The following is an 18,890-nucleotide window of genomic DNA, read 5'->3' on the forward strand; positions in this document are numbered from 1 at the left end:
CAGAGAGCAAACACCACAGCGGAGGAATAACCACATGTGAATAGTTAAAGTAGGCCAACATATCATACATACATGCATACATATGTGCATTATATGCATTTAATAATACTCTATTTGGGCACCTATAGTTTTCCAAAAAAACCCAAAACAAAACAAAAAACAATCACCTTTTTTAAATTTAATGCTAATTCAACTTTTTAGAAAGACTTTAAAATTGGCCTGCTAGTTATTTCCACTTCTCTTTGTAACCCAGAGAGTCGGAGGATTGCAGGTACGCTGATGTTAAACTGTAAAATGTCAGCATGTAATGGACAAATTTTTTTTTAATAATAAATGAATATTAAAATACAGTACTGCACAAACGTCTAAAGCCACTCCTCATTTCTTTGTATTTTATTACTAAAGTGATTAATAGGTTCAACGTGTACACTGAAATATAAGCAAATGTACTAGAAGTACAGCTGTAACAAGCTTTACTGTTAGTGCTTGGTATGACCACCTTTATTCTTCCATACAGCTTAAATTCCATTAGCCAAGCTTTCTTGTCATTACTTTTAAAGCAGTCTTCAGTTCTCTCAAATAGCATTTAAAGCTCATTGTAAACTTGGTGCCAGTGGCAGAGTGTTTGGGATCATTGTCATGCTGAAAAAGAAAGTTATTGCCAATCATGGTACTCATGGTTGTGGTATAATGAATCAAAATATGACCTTTTATGCACGTGTAATCCGTCCGTTTTGAGAAGATCCGCAACACCGCAGCTCCAAATCATGACAGAGATAGCTGAAGACATTCAATGTTGCCCATCTCGCCAGACCTCTTCCACATTTATTGACGACGATTCAAGAAAAAATATTACTTGTCCTGTGGAGGTGGCTCTTCTGAGAGCTTCCTGCCGTCACTAATTTTAAGTCCAGTTTTGATAATCTGAAATATTTAAGTATAGCTTTTTCAGAGCCAAACATCCACTGAGACCATTTCTGTCAACAGCAGATGGCTCAGAAGATGCATGTGTCAGGTCTTTGATTTTTTTTCTTCCTGTTTCTTAAGAACATGACTTTTAAATACTGTTCATTTGCTGTACATAGTCGAAGACTTGGCGTATCTATGGGCAGTGTGTCCTAAAAATAGAGAAAACTAGACAAGTGGAGGAAGAAAATACAGTTTTATGCCTGTCACACTTTAAGTTTAACATTTTTTATCGAATCACCTAAAGAAATGCAAACAAATGATATGTTTTTGGGAACTGTCTGCTAGTAACAAAAAGCCTCTTTTTAAGTTTGTTATGTGTAGATCGAATATTGCTTCATGTCTTGAGTTAGTGAGGCGGTAACTCAAGACTTTTGCACAGTACTTGATACTTCACTCATCTGAACTTTGGTGATTTTTTAAAAATATTTGCTTTGCTTTATTTTTCTGTAGTGTTGTCTTCTTGTAACTGAGCACCATTGCAATGACCTCAAGTAGATGAGAACCAGCATCCATCAGCGAGGATTTATGATGCTGTTCCAGCTTTTTTCCTTTATCTGTTTCGCAAGCGTAAGGAAATCATGCAATGAAATCTCCACAGACAAAGGCTTTCTTGTACTTTACAAGCCATTACTCTAATGGTATCAAATTAGCCTACATATTTCTTTCAGCAACATCTCTGGTAAATTATGGGGAAATCCCATATTTGTAAAATAAAACATCTCCTAAAACAACCCCCCCCGATACCACTTAATTAAGAACATGTTTTCTGGCAGTCAGATGTGGTTCTGTGTCTCAATGCAGATTATGTTTTGGAGGAAAACTAAAGGGTTCTTCTGGGGGGGAAAAGGGTGTATACAAGTGTTATTACACAAAAAATATCGGGCGACCTCGAAAATGTGAGAATGTGGTGTCAAATGTAGCACTAAGAGCTCTAGGACAAAACAAGTCCAATGTCGGAGTCTTCAGTAAAGCTGTATTTTAACTCTTCAAGCTATTGCCTGTACTTGTTTTTGTGTACAGTACAGTGAACTGTATTCACAGACAGTGATTTCTGGAAGTGTTCCTGAGCCTGTGCAGTGATTTCCATGATAGAATGACACCTGTTTTTAATGCAGTGTCGTTTTACAACCTGAATATCGCATGCATCCATATCGATTTTTGGTCTTGTCACTTGTGCACGGAGATTTCTCCAGGTTCTCTGAATCGTTGGATGACATCAGGCACCGTAGATGCTGAGATAGTCAAAGTCTTTGCAATTTTACATTGAGGAACATCATTCTGATTTTTGATTTTTTTTGCAGATTGGTGAACCTCTGCCAATTTTTTACTTCTGAGAAACTCTGCCTCTCTAAGATGCTCTTTTTATTTGCAGTAATGTTGCTGATCTGTTGCCAGATAACCAGATACTCTGCAAAATGTTCTTTCAGCTGTTTTGTTTTTTAGTCCCACTTACTTTGTATGAAAAAAAAAATGCAGGTTTTCAAAGAGAGTCAGTCCATTTCCACGGGATGTTCTTATTAATTTCACATGCCTGTACATGACCTGAGTATCCTGTCAATCAACACTTTGTAGCGGACTCGCAGCCCGGTAACCTTAACGAGTAGCCACACGACCCATTTACATATAATTCATATTTGTTATTTTGAATATATGCAATGTCTTAATCAAATACTAGAAAGAAAATATGAATCAAACATACAAATGCGCGCGCGCACACACACACACACACACACACACACACACACACACACACACACACACACACACACACACACACACACATTAACACAATTTAGTTCTCATGGAGACTGTGTTAAGTCAGTCATCCTGGTGTTTTCATTGGCATCCTGCTCTTCAGGTAAAGGATCGTACTGTCGTCTATAGAGCAGCCGTGTCGCCATCGTTATGATGAACATCTCCATGATCAGCAGCTGCTGGCTCATCACTGTGAAGGCAGAATAAGGACACAAAGAAGCTCAGCTGTCACAGGGTTACTGGTAAAAAATAAGGATACTGATGCATGCTAAATATGATACAGTTGGATTGGGACTGCTTTTTTTCTCTTATTTTGGTTCTGTAAATTACCCACAGTGACTTTAGATGAAACAACTCAGATGCAGTTGAGGTGCAGAATTTCAGCTTTAATTCAGTGGGGGAACAAAAAGATTGCCTAAAAATGTGAGGAACTAGAGTATTTTTTAACACAATACCTTCATACCCGGGGCTCTAAAGTAATTGTACAAATTAAATAAGTGAAAATAAAATGTTTATTTTTAATGGTTTTGCTGACAATGACAGCCTGAAGTCTTGAGCTCATGGACATCACCAGATGCTGGGTTTCCTCCTTTTTATGCTCTACTAGGCCTTTACTGCAGTGGCTTTCAGTTGCTGTGTGTTTGTGAGCCTTTCTGTCCAAAGTTTAGTCTTCGACAAGTGAAATGGATGCTCAACTGAGTTAAGATCAGCTGACTGACTTGGCCATTCAAGAATACTCTACTTATTTGCTTTAATAAAACTCCTGAGTTCCTTTGGCGAGTTTTGGGTTATTCTCCATCTGTATTTTGAAATGCTGCCCAATCAATTTTACTGCATTGAGCTGGATTTGAGCAGACAGTATGCCTCTGAACACTTCAGAACTTATGCTGCTTCTGTCCTGTGTCACGTCATCAATAAACACTAGTGTCTCAGTGCCACTGGCAGCCATGCACGACCAAGCCATCACACTTGCCTCCGCCGTGTATTATAGATATTGTTTGCTTTGGATTCAGAGACATGAGGCGTTTTACGCTTCTCCTTGCTTTTTTCTTGCCATCATTCTGGTAGAGGTTGATCGTGGTTTCATCTGTCTAAAGAATGTTTTTCCAGAACTGTGCTGGCTTTTTGAGATGTTTCTTTTATTTTCTTTTATTTTTTAGCAAAACCCAATTCTAGCCTTTCTATTCTTGAGGCTTATGAGTGGCTTGCAGCTCGCAGTGAACCCTCTGTATTTACTTTCATGCAGTCTTCTCTTTATAGTACACTTGGATATCGATGCGCCTACATCCTGGAGAGTGTTGTTCACTTGGTTGGCTGTTGTGAAGAGATTTCTCTTCACCATGGAAATGACTCTGATCATCCACCACTGTTGTCTTCTTTGGACGTCCAGGTCTTTTTGCATTGTTGAGTTCACCAGTGCGTTCTTTCTTTCTCAGGATGCACCAAACTGTACATTTTGCAACTCCAAATATTGCAGCAATTTCTCAGATGTTTTTTTTTCTTCTGTTTTTGCAGCTTAAGGATGGCTTATTGTGATGGCATCAGCCACACAGGGGTAAATTAGTCTATTTTTTACTTTATTAGTTTGCTTTGCAGTTTTCTTCATTAATCATTTGGTTAAACCTAACACTGGTATTATGAGGCGCGCACATAGTAACATTGTGTGTGTTACATCCCCCAGGAGGATGTCTCTTCTCCCTACTAACCCTTTGTTTTGTCCAGGCTCCACCTTCTCTGTCCTGATTGGATGCTGCGCAGAGTCCGGCTAATTGGTAATCAGCAGAGCACTATTTAAGGCCTGTGGAGCTGTGCTTCTGTGCCCTCTGGCCATTTTGGTTGCCATACTTGTATGCCTTTGTATCTTGTGTGAGCATTGTTGTTTTCATGTTTGGACTGCTTGTAGGGGAGAGCTGCCTTTTGTTTTGACACCCTGTTTTCTCCTGTTTATGTGTTAAGTTTCTTTTATTTCTACATCAGGGATGTTTTGTTTGTTATGTTGGCCTTGGCTCTCCCTGACGTTATACCTCAGTCTAAACCCAAATCCCATCACCAGTATTAAATAAACCTTCTAAAACTACCATCTTGGCTCCTCCTTCTCTATCCACCTTTACGTTGGTCCCTTCAACCCCCTAGACTAGCCAGGGGACGTAACAGTGTGGTTTTTCTAAAATGTTTTGTTATATTAATTATGTTTCTCTTTCTTTGAGTTACCTGGGTTTGGGCGGTGGCTGTTTCCTGTCTGGGCAAAAGGCGTGGCTGAGGACTCTGGGAACAAAATGCCTGCTCAGCAGGACTAACCATGGGCTTACCAGGAGCAGGGGTGTTTTAGGTTTAGTTAGGTTATTCTGTGCTTAGTTAATATTAGTGTGTGTGTTTGTTTTTCCCCCCTATTGTGTTCAAATGGTTTGGCCAAATCATTATAAAAGCTACCCTCATGTGTCTTTGTAATTAGGTCAGTTTGTGAGTTAAGTTGTGTCTCACTTTGTTTTGTTTAAATTTCTGGAAATTCTTTTTTTGTAGAGTTATATTTAGTTGACCTCTTTTATGGGCCTGCTAAGTATGTTTTTGAATTTTGTTAATTTTGGACTTTTTGAGGGTTAAAATAAAGAAAACCCTTTTTGAAGATATTTTTTTGCCTGTGTCCTCTTTGCTTTGGCTGCTTGGTCCCTCACACTTATTTCACCTGCATGGAGAGCTCCTTTGACCACATTTTGTCTGTTCACAGCAAAATCTTTCAAATGCAAGAACCACACCTTAAATCAACTGAAGTTCTTTTATCTGCTTAACTGATAATGACATATTCAAGAATTGCCCACACCTGCCCCAATAAATAGCCTTTGAATTAATAGTCCAATTACATTTGGTCGCTTTAAAAAGAAGGTGGCATATGCTAAGGAGCTGGAATACCTAAACCCTACCTCCAGTTTGAATGTGGATACCCTCAAATGAAAGGAGTTTACACATTATGCCCAAGTATATTATTTAACTATGATCGAAATGTGTTTCAGTAAACACATACAAAAATAAAACTTGTGTCAGTGTCCAAATATATATGGAACTGACTGGATAGATGGATGTAAACTCACTGTATCCTCTGATAGGTGAGGGGAAAGGTGGAGAGCAGGCGATGATGCCATTCATGCCCAAGATGTTGATAATAGCTGTCTGCAGCTGGGTAAGAATCAGGAGCAGCTAACGACACAAATGAAAACATATAAGGACTAATTGTAGTTGCAGCTTGTGCAAAACAGTCTTTCAAATCTGTTATTAGTCTTTATCCAAAAAGTGTGCACATGTGCTTGATCAGTGTCTTACCTGATACATGGCGTATTTCGGGACGATCTTTATTGTTCGCAGGGTGTTCTTCAGGTGTATAAACGTGATGCCAACAGGCCACAAACCTGTGATTGTCAAGACGCCTACAAAACAGTTGATCCATATTGCATCTCCTGTAGCACTTACCTGCAACAACAACACACACACACACACACACACACACACACACACACACACACACACACACACACACACACACACACACACACACACACACATTTTATATAAAAATGGTCAAAACAGAGCTTGGCCATTGTCTTTAACATATGAATATGGTGATTTATCTTTTTCATACAAAATTGGAGATATAATATTGGTTTAACAGTACTATAAGCAGAGCTTTGTCAGCTGACATGAGAAATGTCATGTAATTAATATATCCTTAGTATCCTTATTTTCTTATTATATTGTTTTATGTACTTTAATAATGAAAGTTTGTAGAGCAAGGCCACTTTTGACTCATAAGCTAAGTGGTCAGCCAGACTGAAAACAGGAAGTGTAGAGCTGTACAGTATATTAATAAATACAGGAAACCAGACAGAAAAGAGGAACTTTGCCATATAAGCAATGGTTGTATTGAAACTGTGAAGTGTAAAGTACCATAATAATACCTATATGAGACACAGTTTATGATTCTAATGTGAGAGATCCTGCAACTGGCGTTTGGGCTGTGCAGGGGTCTCTCTCTTCCGGAAGATGATTGAATAAAAATAAATATAAATGTTTTAACACACTATGAATCGGTTTTCTCTGTTCTATCATGGGGACAAAAGAATCAGGGTTTAATAGAAACTAACAACAAAAATACAGAAATGAAAACGGCTTTATCAGGATTTCAGGGTAGTTTCAATTACATTTTACTGTCACTGGGCACTTTGTTAGGAATACCAGTTCAACTGGTTATGTTGGGAGAGTTTAAATCCATCTTAACGGAACGAGAGAATAATTATTTCAGTTAGTGTGATTGTTTTTAATGTCGCTCTTACTTCATCTGTTATTGTATTTTTTCACATGTCTGTACAGGATATTATGGTAAATGGCCTGCATTTGTATAGCGCTTTACTCAGTCCCTAAGGACCCCAAAGCGCTTTACACTACATTCAGTCATTCACCCATTCACACACAGGCAATGGCAAGCTACGTTGTAGCCACAGCTGCCCTGGGGCACACTGACAGAGGCGAGGCCACCGGGCACTCTGACCACCACCAGTAGGCAAACATGGGGTTAGTATCTTGCCCAAGGATATTTGGCATGCAGCGAGGAGGCAGCCTGGGATCGAACCACCGATCTTCTGATTAGTGGCTGACCTGCTCTGCCACCTGAGCTACAGCCATAATGAGCTATAATATACATATTATATTGTATAAGGACTAATAATAATTATGGGGATGTTCCTAAACACAAATGTTTAATTGGCCAATTACATCGCAGCAACTCAACTGCTATTGCACCTAGGCATGTAGACATGGTCAAGATGACCTACTGAAGTTCGAGCATCAGAGTGAGGAAAAAAGACGATTTGCATAACTTTGAATGTGGCATGGTTGTTGGTGCCAGACGCCCTGATCTGAAACTGCTGATCTTCTGGGATTTTCTCACACTAGGGTTTATAAAGAATAATATCTTGTCTGTTCCCTGGGTGAAAATGCCTGGTTGATGCCTAGGTTTGGTAGTGAATTGCTTTGAATGGAAAGAAAGGCATCAGTAATTCAAAAGTGATACTTTTGTAATTCACACAGGCTCACCAAAATTGGACAATAGAAGATTGGAAATATGCTCTTTGGTCTGATAAGTCTCAATTCTGCTCTGAGATTTGGACAGTAGGGTCAGAATTTGGTATGAAAGACTGGATTCACCCAGTTCAGGCTGCTGGTGTAATGGTGTGGGAGATGTTTTCATGGCTGTCTTTGGGCCTCTTTGTACTAAATTCTACTAAATTGAGTATTGTTTAAACACCACAGCCTATCTGAGTATTGTTGCTAACTGTGTCCATCCCTTTATGACCAGTGTACCCATCCTGTAACGGCTGCTTTCAGCAAGATAACACACCATGCCACAAAGCTCAAATCATCTGAAACTGCTTTTTTGGACACAACAATGAGTTTGCTGTCCTCAAACACCCTCCACAATCACCAGATCTTAATGCAACAGAGCATCTTTGAGATGCAGTGGAACGGTAGATGGATTTCATGGACGTGCAGCCAACAAATCTGCAGATGCTAACTGTGATAGAATCATGTGGATATGGGCCAAAATCTCACAGGAATGTTTCCAGGAGCTTGTTGAGGGCTGTGCCACGAAGAATTAATGCAATTCTGTAAGAAAAAGGGGTCCAACAAAGTAGTAGCGAGTGTGTGAGTGTGTGAAGACTCTTGTGGCTAACAACATGTGATTTACTCAGAGTGGAGTTAGCAAAAGTAACTCTAGGTAGAAAATAATTCACTGTCAGACAGGTGGCTGAATCTAGATTTAACTGTAACAGCTTGATTTAAGCGAGCAACCATACGACTCAGTGTAACAGATAAGTAACATAGACTATAAAAACTACTGTACTATAAAATGAGGCATGTAGGCAGATTTTGTTTTCTGTGATTTAGCTTTGAGCCAACTTCAGCTTTTGTGACTCTGCAAACCTCTTTCATGTACAAAATATTTCTAAACTGAAAAAGGGACTATTAACCCTCTGTCTCTACAACAGGTCTGGATTACAAATTACAACTGCGGTTCCAGCTGTGTATAAAACGTCCAGAGCAACAGAGTATTTTTTAAATCATTTTCAATGAAAAAACTAAAGAAGCAAACAAGAAGCTCTCTGAGAGCGCACGCCCCCCTCAAAGGCTGCGTACTCAGCAGCATGACAAAGGTGTACTTTGATTACACAAACATTATTTAGAAGTGGGTAATGGATAACATGTATTGATTTTTAAATAAATGGACATGAGTAACTTGAGTTTACACACAGCTTAAAAGAATTAAATGAACTATTTTTAATCAGAGGATAGCATTAAGTCAGTTAAAATACTGGGACACCGATCTGATCGTTTATGTAGCAGTTTTAGCTGCTTTGGTGTTCATGAAATGACAGTAACAGCAGGTGCACAAGAGATGAAACAATGAGACAACCACCAAGACAGGACTGCTTTTACAGATGGCGACCACTGAAAGATTTTTCACTAGATTTTGCATTTGGCTAGGGTCAGTATGAGGGTATACCTGGACACTACATAGGTTGCACATGTAGTCCAAGTCCTCCAGGATAGCACATCAGCATGTAGCAGAAGGTTTGCTATGTTTCAACAGCGTGCTCCTGGAATTTACATGTACATCTCTCCTAAAGTAATTTTGCAGGGTCAAAGAAAGTCCTTAACCCATCAGCAGGATTGGTATGTGCTCCTTTCTGCAAAGAGGAGCAAGATGAGCACTGCCAGAGCCCTACAAGATGACCTCCGTCAGGCCATTGTCGTAATTGTCTATGACCAAAAAATCAGTAGCAGACTTCATGAGGGTGGCCCGTGGACGGGATGTCCTTTGGGCCCTGTGCTCACTGCCCAGCACCATTGAGCCTGATTGAGTTTGCAATAGAATAAGAGAATTGGCAGGTCCATCTCTGTTGCCCTGTGCTTTTCACAGATGAGAGCAGGGTTACTCTGAGCACATGTGACAGATGTGAAAGAGTTTGGAGAAGTTATGGAGAACGTTATGGTGCCTGTAACATTGTTCAGCATGATCGGTTTGGCAGTGGGTCAGTGATGGTCTGCAAAAGCAAATCCATGGAGGGACGCACAGATCTCTACAGGTTAGACAACGGCCCCCTAACGTCCATTATCGGAGTGAAATCCTTGGACCCACTGTCAGACCCTAAGCTGGTGCGGTGGGTCCTGGATTCCTCCTGGTGTACGACAATGCCTGGCCTTATGTAGCAATAGTACATTATGTTTCGGTCTAAACGACGCCTCCAGGTCCCAGCTGAAGCTGTGCAGGAGCTCAGTGATACTCTGGTCCAGATTTAGGAAGTAGATTCTCCAGAGCACCATCTTTCATCTCATTAGGAGCATGCCCCAATTAAAACAAAAATCCAAAAATCTAAACTAGATGTTCAGGCATGTATACAAACTCGTGGGGGCCATTCAGACAACTGAGTACCATATTAAGTTGTTGCTTTAAAATTTGTGGGAAATCTGATGCATAATTTTTTTAATGGTGTCCTTGATGGGGTAATAATTTGATTGCTTCTATTTCTGTTTCAGAAGCCAAATTTTAATGAACCATTAACGCAGCCCTGCTCTACACCATATAGGATTCTAGTTGCCCAACAGTCCTTCTTTCCTGTATTTTCTATTTCATGATGTGCCAGATGTTTTCCGTTAGTGAAAGTTTTGGGCCTGCAGACAGGCCAGTTCAACACCTGGACTTTTTTATTATAAAGCCATCTGTTGTAATAGCTGCAGTATGCAGTATCTTGCTGAAATATTCAAAGCCTTCCCTGAAAAATACATCTGGATGAGAGTATATGTGTCTTTAAAACCTTTATATGTTTTTCAGCACTGCTGGCGCCTTACCAGATGTGCAAGTTGCCAATTCTACAGGCACTAATGTAACCCCATCTCATCAGGGATGAAGGAATTTGAACTGAACACTGATAACAAGCTGGATGGTTCCTCTCCTCTTTAGTCCAGAGAATGTGGCGTCTATATTTCCCCGAAAAAAACAAAACAAAACACTTGAATTTTCCAGCCTTTTGTTGCCTCTGTCCCAACTTGTTGGAGACGTGTTGCTGCCACCACATTCAAAATGAGATGATTTTTTTTTTTCTAAAATGGTACAGTTAAGAAATTTGATATCTTTTTAAAATATTCTATTGTGAATATTAAATTTGTTTGTGAGATTTTAAAATCTTTACACAGCACCCCAACTGTTTCAGAATTGGCTTTGTATTTGGAGAGATAGTTGTTTACATTTCTGTGCTTTCAACTCACATCCTTCACATGGTAGTTGTCGTTGGTGTAGAGAACAATGGAAAAGATGGTGAAGGCAGTCTTCAGGACGGCAAACTGGATGGAGCCAAGTTTGAGCAGGAAGAGAGAGCGTCTGGAGACGAAACAGAGGAAACCATTTCATTATCTGCTGATGACCCGGAATAATCTAACCTCTGATTTACAGTAAAAAACACAAAAAGTTCATTGTGCAGTTCCACTGTACCTGCCCTCGAACATTACTTCAGGATGTCTGGAGCAATAAAGAGTGGATCTGGACACATCTCTCTGTGTGCTGCTGGCATGTCAAGATTTGACTGCGGTTACGCAACCAAAACAACATTGTGCTTCTGAGGTGCATTAGCGGGGGTTTTTTAAACATAAAAACGGGGCACAGTATAAGTAGCTGAGCATGCCCTGGCTTGATTGTCATCATCTTGCAATGCAGAATGAAGGCTTTAAAAGGATTTTTTGTTAACTTTGCACATTTGCCTGTCACTGCCTGGCAACAGTGTGGCCTCATTCCAAGAAACTACGTGGGAAGAAGATAATGCTTGTGTGGCCAAATATGTGGCATGTTCACCCTTTTTCTTATTTGTTTAGACCCCTTGGTCTTTTTGATCTTTGGCCTGGAATCTATCCTTTCTATACACTGAAACTACAATCAAGTTCATATTAGCAGAACTGGGAGCGAACATTTCTATCGCCATTAACTGTGAACTTTAATTGCAGCGGCTGTTCTGTCTGGTCATCATCTTTAGGCTTCAATAGTAATGCGTTCATAGATCGGCACTTCTCTAAGGGATGAAAATGAACTGGGACGCCAGGTCAGCTCTGTTCAGATAATGCATTCTGCAGACAGACAGACAAACCAGCGTGCGACTCCTGTATCTGATTAAAATGGCCAAATCAGAAAGTCCATTGCAACACATGGTGCCACTTGGCTTTTTTCTGCAAAACAGGGGGGTGATATATCTGTTCTGTAAATGCTGCCCCACCCCGAACAAGTTGAATGACCAGTAGTGTAACCTGGATTCTGAGAACCAGACTGAAGCTCTAGTGTGAATTCAATGCTCTATGCAAAGAGGCTCTGTGTTTGTGTAATGTTTGAACGGGGGTGCAAACTACTTCAAAGCCATCCGCCATGGTCTGTGCTTCATTAGCATTCCAGGTTGTTGCCATCTGCCTGTTCTCGAGCAATTGCCCAATATCAAAGCATCAGTGGAAACATATTTGGAAACTGACCACCCTTCGCTGGAACTATTAAATGTGGACAGTAAATAAATAGAAACTACGGCGCAGGTGAACGCGCCATTTCAAGGCTATTCTTCCATATACGTAAAACTTCAATAAAATAAGCCTGGACTACAAGCAAACACGAGAGCTCATGCTTGATTGCACTGGCAAAATTGCTTTCAGATCTCTCTGACTGCTTTCAGAGAACTTTTGCGGATGTTGACATGCTCCTTTAAAAGCCAAACTTAGCCGTGAGGTTTAATCTAGTTTATTTAATCTGGCGTTTATAGCCTTAAAGCCCCCTCCGCCCCTACCTACCAAGGAGGAAAAAAATCTACCAAAGAAAAAGGCTCTTTTGCCAAGAATAACAAAAAACCAAGATCGGAAGACGTCCATCATCATCATCAGCTTTAGTGACTATTCTGAAGATATGCATCTGCTGAGTGCTCTCCAGAAGTTAGTCATTTGCGTTTTAAAAAACAAGTAGATTTGCTTTCAGCTTACACGACAGTAAACTAAAGCAGAAAAGTGACGGTGTCACTTGTGGATTTACCGTGTGATGGCCACCTCTGGCAGGCAACAGCAGCAGCAGCAACAAGGCCCCGTGCTGATCTTCAGTTTATATTTTCCTGCACGCTTCAGAAACACCTCGTCGCCACCCAACTCTTCCACCATCAGGATCAGGAACTTGAACACCACGATGGCAAAGTAACTACGGTGAAAGAAGAGGACGAGAGGCAGGTAAATGGAAACAAGGAACATGGGAATGAAATCTAGGAACGTAGGAAGAATAAGAGAAAGAGGTTTTTGGAGGAGGGTTCAGGAAGAGTAGTAGAAAAGTAAATGACACGTCACACAGTACTTAACAGCACTCCTGTTTTCAGTTTTTCTGTAGGTTCTGAGGTTCAGGTTTCACTATTATCTTTCACAGCAGGACTCTGCTGGTCAGAGAGACACACAGCACAGTGGGAAACGGAGGGTGAGTAAAAGAGAAGGGACGAGTGGGGAAAAAAAATAAAAACCCACCAGCCAGAGAACATATCAGTAAACATGGTAGCTCTGGGGAACCACATCCCCAGACATGACATGGTGCCAATCGCCTGAAAAAATGAGACGAGCGTCAATTAAAGATCCAGGTATACGTTTGTGTCATCTGTTTCTTTTCTGCAAACTGTTCTCACCGGTGCTGCTCCATTCACCCAGATGATGAGACTCTTCTTATTGGCAGGTACTTTCCTATAGATGTAGATACATTCCTCTAAGAAGACCAGCAAAGAAACTGTTGCCATGAAGGTCAAGATGCCATACAGGATGTAGTCAAAGACACCAAACCCTGAAATTAACAAAGGAAAAGGAAAATAAATTTGCTTTTATTAAATCTGAAGTGGTCGATGTGATCTTCGTCAGCTGAACTATGGCTGAACTATGGACACGCACACACTGATAAGCACTCACTTATATCCCCGTGTGATGTCTGTGTTGTGTGCGTAAGGTCGGGGGACGGGTTCGTTCCACTGCAGGGCAACCTACCACTGCATGTGGCGAATAAAATGTAAACTTGATTCTCCTCATGGGTATTGTTGCTGATATATTTTTACCATTTGCTCAAAATACTACCTGCAGCTGAAAATGTTATGTCAAAGTGTTACCCTGATATGGCAACATGAGAAGCTAAGTGCTCGCATGCTGTTTACAGGAAAACGTCCAATTAGGTTTGATCCTGTAAACCACAAGAGCCCTCTGATGTCAGAGAGATCAGTCAAGTGTGACTGCTGCCCAAAGTCTCCTCCAGGATGTCCCAAAGGTTCTCAGTGGGCTGAAGAGAAACGTGATATTTCATGTTCCCTGAATCACTCTTGCACAATTTGAGCCCAGCGAACTCTGGCTTTGTCTGAATCTAAATATGCCTGTGCCTGTTTGATTCAGTATATTCATATTGTCAACTGAGCTCAGTTTTTTGGCCTTATTACACCGATGAACCAAGACCCGACCAGCTGACGCAGCCCCAGATCACAGCATCACCCACTGCACTGCACAGGCTTGTTCGGTAGACACCAGGCATGACAGCTGAGTTTTGCTTCATCAGCTCTCCTCTGACACTGAGGCTCCCATCACTTTAATCTTTATCAGACTACATGATCTTTTCACATCACTCCAGATGCCAACCTTTATGCTCAGTAAGGCTTTTTTTTTTCAAGCCTCACTGATAAGTACTTTTCTTAAGGCTCACAGCTGTTTAATCCCAGTTTGTTGAGTTTTCTTCATATTGTATATTGAAATGCTCCCATTTTCATAAACGTGAGCTCAAATGTGAGCTCTACAGTTGATTTCTAGATGTTTGGTCACCGCTATCTTTCCTAGTTTTAATAGTGTGTCAGAGAGTTAACCCAGTTTTAGTAGTTTCAGCAATCTTGGGCGTTTTCTTTGCTTGACACAGGCCAACATTTTGACTCTTCTGAAAATGATAAACATCTTTTACCGCGACCACAGGATATGCCTACTGACACAGATGTTGAAGAAATGAGAACTCAGGTGCTGAATTCAGCTGTTGTGAGGTGAATCATTGCTGCAGTAACTGTCCAGTGGAAGGCTCTTATCTGTTTGCTTAGTTAAATCCTGGCAATGGGGGGTTTAATGGGGGAGTGTATTTCTAGGTTAATATATTTGTGGGCTTCTGTTAAAATGATTCAACAACCATTCAAATAAACTAAAGCCAAATACTGCCAGACCAAACCAAGCTCCTGTGGCTTTGCCCACTGTTAGGCTGTTGATATTCATCTTTGTGCTAGCAGAACTTACTTTGTAGTCAATAAACATAAGTGCCATCACAGACGTAAAATGAAACAGCAGTAGGTAAGCTTCTTGTAAGTTGGTTAATGATTCTGAAACAAGGTGCCATGCATGTGGGCAGGATTATGCACAGTGGAAAGTAGCAATGCGGGGCAAAGTGTAAGTTGCAGAAACATCCACAGCAGCTGGAAACCAGCAGCTAGAAAGTGTAATTACGGCTGAATTGTTCAAACTGATTTTTCACAGAAAGAACAGTGTGTGATAAGAAATCTGCAATCCGGTTTGTGTCTGAACAAGAATGGGAGGAAGGGCTGAGTAAAAGTTCCGGCATGCTGATATAATTAAGACGATTCTCGTAATATGTGTCATTTCTTCTCTGTTCATGGTTTTGAGCGCACAGGATAGACAAGAGACATTCGTTCGTTTATTTGTTTGCGATGAGGCAGACAGTGACTGAAATCTGGAGCTTATAAATCACAAATTCTAGCGGTATTTTAAGTGTTCTCTTTGACCACTCAAGCTACCATACGATGAGCCAGATATGCATGTGGCACCGTCTGGGTAATTCAGCAAAGTGGTGACGAGGCCACACGGTTTTACGCTCTCCTGCAGTGGATAATCTATCCTTGATTTTTGGGGCTGTAACAACAACAACAACAACAACAACAACAACAACATTACCCACTGGCCAATCATCTGGTTTCATTTTCTAACGTAATATTACACATCTTTGTAGCACATTTGCTGACTGAGACATGCAGTCTGAAGGAAATTTATCTCAGCGCTACAAAAAATAAAAATTTGAAGTTTCAACAAAAAGGATGCAGCAATAATTTAGCGTAGAATCGAAGGTTAATTCATAAAAATAATTAAGGAAAATGCGCTTGGTATAAACTGAATATATATCAGGTAAATTTAAATGTAACTAGATCCCATTAAATGTAATAGTTAACACTGTTCTTATGTAAGCAAACTACAAAGAAGATTTACACGTAAATATTTAGTTAAAGTCAGAAATTTGGGCAAAATATTGTTTATTTCAGTGTGTCTCGTTGCTGATCATGGGTAGCAGTGCGCATGATCCAAAACAGACACTAAACACATTAAAATAATAAACACGTTTTTCAAAAAAGAAAAAAAAAATTTAAAAAATCAAGAAAAAGAAAAGAAAAGAAAAAAACGCCCTCGGGCCAAATGGAAGCCATCCACAGAATAAAACTGAAAGTGCAAACATGGCTCACACTTTCACGCTCTTATTATTGGGATATTGTTATTACAATAACAATATTAACTCCACATCTGTAGAAAGTTTTAGGGGGAATACAGTTTACCTTTGCTGTGCGGTTTGTCTAATTGTTCGCAGATGGGTTACAGTAATGAAAAGCGAATGAGGGGGAGTCTGTAACTGTACTAAAAGATCACTTGCTGTACACTTCAGTGGTAGGGAAAAAACCGAGCAGATGTTGGCACACACCTGGCTCTGAGACAGCGTCAAACTGAGCTTAAATAGTTTGCTGGGAGGGGGCACGAGCAAGATACCATAAAACACGTATATGTTATCGTCTGTGTATTCCAACACAGTATTAATATGTAATTCTCGCTAAATCTATATATTATATTATATTATATTATGTTATATTATATTATATATTTATTTTGTTTTATTTCATATGTCTGAAAAATCCTCACTTCAAAGTAGTGACCATCGTGCTGCAAAGGGGCAGCAACATAGCACAACTTCAGTCTTTCGTTCCCCAGTGTGGTTCAAAGACTTCCAGGAATCCCATTAAGTCCTAATGAAGTACAACCAGCAGTTTAGTTTCTCTGCTCCGCCACCGTTGCCAGGGCACTGCGACCCAGTGGTGCACAAAAACCCTCCCACCAATTAAAATTCCCGTGGATCTACTCTTGCTGCTCGTAGGGAGCTCTTGGGGGGAACCGTGAAAACGGGCAAATCTGCCGTGCGGAACCCGCTTTACTCACTGCGGATGACATCCATGGCGAAAGGAGCGTCCTCCGTTTGACATATCGGGTCAGAGATAGGGAAGGATCTATTGCTCATGTTGGCTCCTGTCGGTGCCTTCTCGGTCCCCTTTCCATCCATGGACGCTCGATGCGTAAAAGTCCGAAGTGGCTTCTCCTGAGTTTCTCCTCAAACTTTTTAAAAGGGCATATCTGCTTCTGAGATACCCTGCAACACTCAGTCAGTGCAACTGGACCCCGCCTCCTTTGAATAAGGGTGAGCAGTCTGCATCTGACGGGGAACTTACGCACAAAGGATGACTTTAAAGTAGTCCCACATTAAGAGACTCTTGCTTCCTTTGAATTGGTGCAATATTGATTTGCTCACCGTTTAGATAACACTGGGCTGATATGTGATTCCTGTTTGTGCCACTCGTTAGAATCAGGTGGCAATCTGGTTAACATATTCTGATTTGGATAGTGGTAGTTTGTGACCCCACCGTGGCTTTTGTAAATGCTGCTCACTTTAGACTTGTCCTGCGTCGTTGAACGCAAAAGCAGCCGTTCTCCTCTCCTGTTCATTTTGACACACTCACATATATAAGGTGGAATCTGATAGAGGGTTAGCTATACTCACTTCACTGTTACTGTCAACTCTTCACAGATGAGGATTTGAGCTAAGTGGGAACATCTTTTATAATTTACTACAAAACAGTACCAAGGCAGTGGAGTTTAGGACGGAGGAGGAGGGGCAGTTTGACAACATCAGGGCTGCATTGTATGTGGTGTCGGTGGTGGATTTCTTTGGGATTTCTTTGGACTGAGGCGCCTACAAAGCACACACATCTTTCTGCTTTCACTTTTTTTTCAATACTTTTGAGCAGCACTCAAAAGGCTGTTAAATATTTGAGACCACCCAGGTGGGTTTACAGCATCTGAACAGCACCAAATACAACTACAATGATAGGACGCCTCACTGGATATCTGGTTTGTTTGTTTTTTGGTTCAGGTAAACCTTGTCTTTTCGCGAGGTTGGATCCTTTCTTTTTGTTTACACCAAGACTAAACCCCTTTATCCTTGAGTTTCATGTACAGACCCGTCACAGGAATGATTAACAGAGATGGCTGAGGGGCACAAAAACAGGGACACATCTCACATCAGATGATTTACACAAGTACGCATCCTTCACTGTACAAAAAAAGGATGATATAACACATCATTTTCTGACCTCATTTTAACACTGAGTCATTTTAACCAAGCCTGTGCAACTCTCTTGGCTCTCAAGGCTCACCTTGTTTGCTACAGACTGACTCTTTAGAACTGATTTGCCCTGACTAGCCTGCATTTGGGTAATTGATCGAAAACGTCAACACTCTACAGCCTTCAACCCTGAAACAGTTTTACAGGTTTGAACAGGTTTCTCTTCACACCTGCAATCTTGTTACAGCCAGTGATTCACAAAATAGGCGAAAAATCACTGATTTGAGCAATTTTGCATCTAGAAGCCAGAAATTTAGGTTAAAGTTCATTTGGGTTCAACCTTAAATTTAGCTGATAAATTTCAAATAAAACTGTCAATTGGTTGCATCTAATTTCCTGCTGGCTGGCTTTGTTTGTAGAGCCTGATGTCACCATCCAGTCAACACCATCACTATTTAATGCCTTTCCCTTTAATGGATAAGCCACACAGTGGTCTTTAGTGAAACTGTGGCTGCCTTTGCTTTTCATACTCCCCCCCCCCCTCTTTTACAAGCAAATATTTTTTTTTTTCCCTGGAAAAGTGACTCAGACTTTATTATCTTAGGTGGCTCAACATTAGCTCAAACACTCACATTACAGAGGAGAGTAGAAAACGGGCGAAAACCAA

At 40.6% G+C, this 18,890-nt stretch overlaps 1 protein-coding gene across 1 annotated transcript; it reads right to left on the bottom strand.

Moving 5' to 3' along the window:
* Window positions 1-1,388: 1,388 nt before the first annotated feature.
* On the bottom strand, window positions 1,389-17,337 carry slc51a (solute carrier family 51 subunit alpha). The gene is made up of 8 exons (XM_040044405.1): window positions 17,044-17,337; window positions 13,452-13,603; window positions 13,297-13,370; window positions 12,824-12,982; window positions 11,038-11,149; window positions 6,040-6,186; window positions 5,811-5,916; window positions 1,389-2,914 (listed from the first exon to the last, which is right to left on the bottom strand). Exons 1-8 carry the CDS (start codon window positions 17,162-17,164, stop codon window positions 2,769-2,771), a joined length of 1,017 nt encoding a protein of 338 aa, XP_039900339.1. The 5' UTR covers window positions 17,165-17,337; the 3' UTR covers window positions 1,389-2,768.
* Window positions 17,338-18,890: the final 1,553 nt, after the last annotated feature.

The sequence above is a fragment of the Simochromis diagramma genome, unplaced genomic scaffold (genome assembly GCF_900408965.1).
Source record: "Simochromis diagramma unplaced genomic scaffold, fSimDia1.1 OVJJ01000602.1, whole genome shotgun sequence".
NCBI lineage: Eukaryota > Metazoa > Chordata > Actinopteri > Cichliformes > Cichlidae > Simochromis > Simochromis diagramma.

Excerpts from the sequence above, each read along its gene's own strand:
- slc51a (XM_040044405.1), bottom strand. The coding sequence starts at position 17,164 with ATGGATGGAAAGGGGACCGAGAAGGCACCGACAGGAGCCAACATGAGC. Across the intron at positions 12,983-13,296 it reads ACTGATATGTTCTCTGGCTG|TTACTTTGCCATCGTGGTGT; the intron begins GTGGGTTTTTAT and ends CTTTCACCGTAG. Across the intron at positions 2,915-5,810 it reads CTCACCTATCAGAGGATACA|TGATGAGCCAGCAGCTGCTG; the intron begins GTGAGTTTACAT and ends CTGCCTTCACAG.